Raw genomic sequence first — 6,083 nt, 5'->3', positions numbered from 1 at the left:
CCGTCGAAACCCGATCCAAATCCAAATCCAATCGAATCAGGTCATTAGACATTAAACAAAGTGACCTAAAAAACCAAACCCATATAAGCCGCCCCCATACCATATGTTTGCACTAATTAAGTATTCATGCAAGCATACTAGTACATTAAATTAAATGGAGTACTATATAAAAATCTTAATTTTTTTTGAAAAAAAAAAAACCTAAAACCCCAAAACCTTGATGATATTTTTGTAACCCTATAAAATGAGGTCCCGTAAGATATTTCAGATACCAAACCTCGTTTTAAGCTTCTCAAAAGCTTAAACCCTAGCCGCTCCTAAACCTCACTCTCTCTCCTCTTTCTCTCTCTTCAGGTATTCCTCTTTTCATTTTTTAGGGTTTTTGTCTTGCATTTTTCGTTTGTCGTTTTACGATCTACTATCATTTTTCAGTTGTTCTTGTATTTTGTAATTCATTTGATTATTCGTTGTTTATGCTGCCCTGTTTCATGTCAATTTATTGCTGTTTTGCTTAATTATTGCTGAAATTTTTATGTTGATTGATTCATGAGAAGTTATTTTAGGTTAAATATGTTTTAATGTTGATTTTATTTTTGAAATGTTCATTCTTGGTGTGCAAGATGTAATTATTGTGCAATTGGGATATGATTTATAAGGTCTTTTCTATTAATATTGGGAGTTTGAGGTTAATAAATCTGTACTCTTATGAATAAGTTTGACTGAAGAATGATTCAGGATAGTAGGTGGTTTTATGATTTCTTGGCTGCATGTATAGAGTATTTATAAATAATCATATAATATAATGATGTTCTGTATGAAATAATAACTAATAAGGTTTTATTTCCTATATTCTGGAAAGATTCGTTATTTCTTGTACATGTTGAGAAATGGCATGCTTTATTACTCTAAATATATAGAGAGAGCGCGTTGATGTTAATTGTTTCAAGGGTTAAGCTTACTGATAGTAGTTGTCTGTTCGTAGTTGAGCTATTGGCAACACCGCGACATGTATTGTGTCTGTCGGAGTTGGGCTATTGGCGAATTGTAGTCGGTTATAAATAATGGTTATTAGAATAAGTTGTAAAGAACGTTCCGAGCTCATGCCCCTGGTAATGCTATGCTTACCTTACAAAGTTATACTTAGTTCCTTCCCATTACCACCCTATATTACCACCTACCAAACAGTTTTTGAGGTTTTTGATTCAACTCCTTTTCGTTTGCTGAATATTGGAATAGGAAGTGGGCACTTGATGCAACTTATTAGCTACTATAACAGCAAGATTGATATTTGTTTTTGAGCATGTGAATTGTAAGCCTATTCAGGGCTTTTCCTATGAGATTATACACTTTTTTCTGCGTATAAATTGCAGAATACCTTTTCCCTATGATGATTTAGTGTGAAGTATATGAGTATAGTGTATGGAAATTAGAAATTCAACAAACTGGCCCGTTCTCATATTGAAATTTGAATTTAAGATATTGTGAAATGCAGTTTTTTTCCTTTGAGATTTTAAGTTATAGTACCTTCCTGATTTTCCATGTTCTGTGCAGATTATTGTTGAAAATGGCGTTCCTAAACAGAATTGGCAGCATTCTTGGTCAAAGCATCTCACAAAGTTCCAACTCATCTATGATGACTGCTATTCGATACATGTCTTCTTCAAAGCTTTTTGTTGGAGGTATTTGATTGATTTATACATGTAATAAATTATGCTATTTTAGTATGGAACTTTTTAACTAAACTACTATGTCCACTTCAGGTCTTTCATTTGCAACTGATGATGGCAATTTGAAGGATGCATTTTCCAGTTTTGGTGAAGTAGTAGATGGTGAGTATTAGCTATTTCTTGTTGAAGCTGTTTTTCAGAAACAACTATATTGCAAGTTTTAATAATTGTCCTAAAGTCTGCAGTCTTTAATTCATTCATTTTTTTTGTATTTCACAGCTAGGGTCATCACTGATAGAAACACCGGAAGGTCTAGGGGTTTTGGGTTTGTCAACTTTGCAGATGCTGAAGCTGCAAACAGTGCATTATCTGCTATGGATGGCCAGGTGAACAGAACATACTTACAAAGTTCTTTTGGATATCCAAAATACACATTGAGATCATTATTTTAAAATTTTGTGCACCGATGTATATACAGGATCTGAATGGGCGTAACATCCGTGTGAGTGTTGCAAATGAGAGGACACCAGGTCCTCCCCGAGGTGGAGGTGGTGGGTATGGCGGTGGTGGATATGGAGGTGGCGGTTACGGTGGTGGAGGCGGAGGCTACGGTGGCGGAGGATATGGTGGCCAATCCAGATCAAATGACGATTTTTAATAAGTAAAACTGCAAATGTTCATAGCAAGTGGCTGTAACCTGTAGGAAATGGATGCAATTTAGGCTCTTTTATTTGCTTCTATTTTGATGGATGTTCTCTTAGTTACTGCTTTGCAATTCGGTACAACTTTCGCTGCTGTGGTTTTCAAGTATGATTGATATGGTGGTGATACTGCAATACTTGTATTTGTCTGATTAATTTCTGCAAATCTGTCGAGTCTACGAGCTTAGCTGGTGTCGATGAGGCTCTGTCACGCTTGGCTCACTAGTATGGCACAAAATTTAGGTAGATTTATTTATTTCTTTCAGAATTCAATTCACTAGTCAACCATACAGATGAATATTTTATCCAAGGCTTGTTCGAATTTTATAAAGGTTTTATTTTGAAGCTATTTTATAGATGACATTAAAGTACGTAATTTGGCAATATCTGAAATTTTCAGTTTTCTCCCCTTTTAGATGATGCTTACAAATCACTAAAATGTATCCTCATTTTTTAAAAATAGACTCTGGAAGTATGTTCTCTATAAATATGGAGAAAATAACAAACTTTTATACTTTTTTTTATTTATTTTTTTATCTACACTTGTCAATGCAGAAGTTTAATGATTAATAACTTTAATTCTCTAAAAATTATAGAAGTTAATTGAGATAAACTTGTAAGATTCCATATGAAAATGTTTTTATATACATTGTTTTTATACGAAATAAATGACGCGTACCGCTATATACCACTAAAGTAATGTACTGCAATGTACCACTATTAAATTTAATTAAATTTATTATATATTTTTTGTATTAAATTATTATAGTTTGACTTTAGCTAAGATGGTAAATTGCATTATTGTTTAGATTAGTGGTTTGGATCAAATCTTTGTGCTTATCATATATTTTTTTTTCCAAAATTGATAACTATATAATTAATGTAGTCCCTTTTCATATTTTTAATTTTTTTTCCCTTCTCATATTTAAAATTTTTTTTTTCTCTTCTCATATTTTAATTTTTTTTTTTCCCTCTAGACCACCTTCAGAAAAAAAAAATACTTGTTTTATTTATTTTACATCATACAACCTATTTAATTACTCGTAGGACTACATTAATTATATACTTATCATTTTCGAATCCTTTGCAATTTATTAGATCCATTTTTTTCTCTCTAACTACCTTCAAAAAAAAAATATCAAATATTTGTTTGATTTATTTTAAATCATACAACCTATTTAGATTATTTGTAGGACTACTTATATGCTACCTCCGTTTCTTATTATCTGCAACTTTGGGGATATTATTTATAAGATATAAAATATTCCAAAGTTGCAAATAATAAGAAACGGAGGTAGTATAAAAATTCTTATCAATTTTAAATCCTTCATTCTCACTGTATTAGATCCACCAATTAAAAGTTATTATTCACTACAAAAATGAGAGCACTTTAGCAACAAAGTTTGGCAACAAAATTCTAAATTATTGCTGAATAACAACGAAAATATTTTAAATCTAGACTTCTCAAAAATTTGAGTTTAAACAATTTTAAATGAGGTAATAAAAAACACTAACTTATGAGCTTATAAACAATCACGAACGAATTGATATTTGTGAGCCTAACCAAATCAAATACCAAGTTGTTCTAGATGAGCTCGTTTATTAAATAACTTGAAGTTTTGTTTATCAATTAACAAACAAGTTTTGAATTAGTTGTTTAAAGAGTGCTTTGTTTAATAGACATCCCTTGATCCCTATTTGTTTCTTTGAATCGGTTACTACGAACTAGTATATTTTATGGAGATCTTTGGAGTTAAGCTAAAATACGGTCCCTCAACTTTAGTATTTATAGCATTTTGGTCCCTCATCTTTCAAATGAAGCAAATTGGTCCCTCAACTACCCATAACTTACTTTTTTGGTGGAAAAAAGATGAGTCACCAAAATTTAGGGACCAAAGTGCCTATGTGGAAAAAAATAAAATATTTTATAGAAAGTTCAGGAACCTTCGTTCTAATGTTGAGTTGGCATTTACTTTACTAAATAATGAAAGTTTAGGGACTAGCACGATGACTAGGCAAAATTTTTTACACTATTAAAAGTTTAGGGACCAAGTACGCTTATGTGGCAGAGCTCATAATTGCAAGGGAACGTTTAGGGAAATTGAACTGAACTGAACTGAATAAAGCTGAAATGAATATTTTATGAGAGAAGCAAATTAGGAGCTGAACTGATTGGAGTTAAACTGAACTGAACAGATAAGCTGAAGTGAACAGGCCCGTATAGTTCAATACAACTCCAATCAGTTCAGTTCAGTTCAGCTCCTAATTTCCTTCTTTCATAAAATATTCATTTCAGCTATATTCAATTCAGTTCAGTACAGTACAGTTCTCCTCCAATCAGTTCAGTTCAGCTCTAATTAGTTCAGTTCCGTTCCGTTCAGCTCAGTATATGTGAACAGACCCTTAGTCTTGACATGAACATGTTTTTTCTTACATAGTTATGACTTGTGAGTGGTCTAAATTTGAGCTCTTTGAGACTATAGTAGATGTGTCATTTTACATGTTTTATTTTTCGATAAACTATGAACTTGATCATACGAGTAGTTTCTTATTACGAAGTATATTTTTATACCCGAATCACATCTTACTTTCTTTTTTTAAGAAAATATCTTACTTTTTTTAAATCATCACTAGTCATGAATTTCTATGATTGAATTTTTTTTTAAATTATCATCAATTGTATTAGAGAATATAATACAACTAATATGTTGTATTTTTTTTTTTTTTTTTTTTTTTTTTTTTTTTTTTTTGTGGAGCAATTATGCACATGATCATATATATAAAAAGTTTGCTTTCATGGGATCTCAATTGGGTGTTAATTTGACAGAGGTTTGAATGAGAGAGTAGGGAACAATGGAAACTGAAAAAACACGAGAAAAATAAAATAAAAGAGGTTAACTGTTTTTTTTGTTTTTTTTTTTAATTTATTTGTCTATATATAATTTAATAATACATAGCAGTACATAGCATTATAATACATATCGATATTTGTCATGTACTGTAGACTCTCCCGTTTTTATATACATATAAGCAGCAATAATTTTGCTTGCTTTGTTTTGAATGGCTGTAAGTAAATCGAACACCATCCCAGTGAAACTACTGGCATACCAGTTTTTGTATCACCGCTGATGCACTGTACATGGCGCCATCCATGTTCACTTCCAAAGCAGCAGCCTCCAGTATAGGGGTGAGCGTGCTGCAAATCCGGCAGCAGACCAGCAGTTACCCCCTCCTATCTTCCTGCAGGAAGCTATCAGTATACAACCTGAATCATTTTGCTCTGCTCTTACCAAGTTGCCTATGCTGTAACCACAAGTCCACAACCCGCTTTGTGGTGTAGTTGCACGCCTGCACACAACTCACACTTATAATGTCCCCAGTTTAAGCCTTAATTATGGACAAATTTTGGAAACTTATCTTTGCTTAACATCTAACTAAAAAATTTGGATGTTAATCGACAGTAAGTTGGATGTTAAGAATTGTAACCACTGGGAAGTTGAGGGGAATGTAGGGTTGCACAATATCTCATAACCTTGTTATTTTTAAGCTTTAAGAGTATGATGCACAATATATCATAACCTTGTTATTTCTAAGCTTTAAGAGTATTATACTGTGCTAAATTAGAGTGACAATAGAATAGAATGACTTGATTATTATTTATCAACAAGTTGAGTATTTATACAAAACCTAAAATCATAAGATAGGAAACAATATT

General features: G+C 32.0%; 1 protein-coding gene across 1 annotated transcript; it reads left to right on the top strand.

The window, feature by feature from the left end:
* The first annotated feature begins 226 nt into the window (after window positions 1-226).
* Window positions 227-2,722, top strand: LOC145582593 (glycine-rich RNA-binding protein 4, mitochondrial-like). Its single transcript, XM_081639570.1, has 5 exons — window positions 227-354; window positions 1,552-1,679; window positions 1,761-1,829; window positions 1,947-2,053; window positions 2,146-2,722. Exons 2-5 carry the CDS (start codon window positions 1,565-1,567, stop codon window positions 2,323-2,325), a joined length of 471 nt encoding a protein of 156 aa, XP_081495696.1. The 5' UTR covers window positions 227-354; window positions 1,552-1,564; the 3' UTR covers window positions 2,326-2,722.
* The last annotated feature ends 3,361 nt before the right edge of the window (window positions 2,723-6,083 follow it).

Source organism: Chenopodium album, chromosome 15 (genome assembly GCF_948465745.1).
Source record: "Chenopodium album chromosome 15, dcCheAlbu1.1, whole genome shotgun sequence".
Classification (NCBI taxonomy): domain Eukaryota; kingdom Viridiplantae; phylum Streptophyta; class Magnoliopsida; order Caryophyllales; family Amaranthaceae; genus Chenopodium; species Chenopodium album.
The sequence above is the reverse complement of the archived record's forward strand: the minus strand, read 5'-3'. Positions and strand labels throughout refer to the sequence as shown.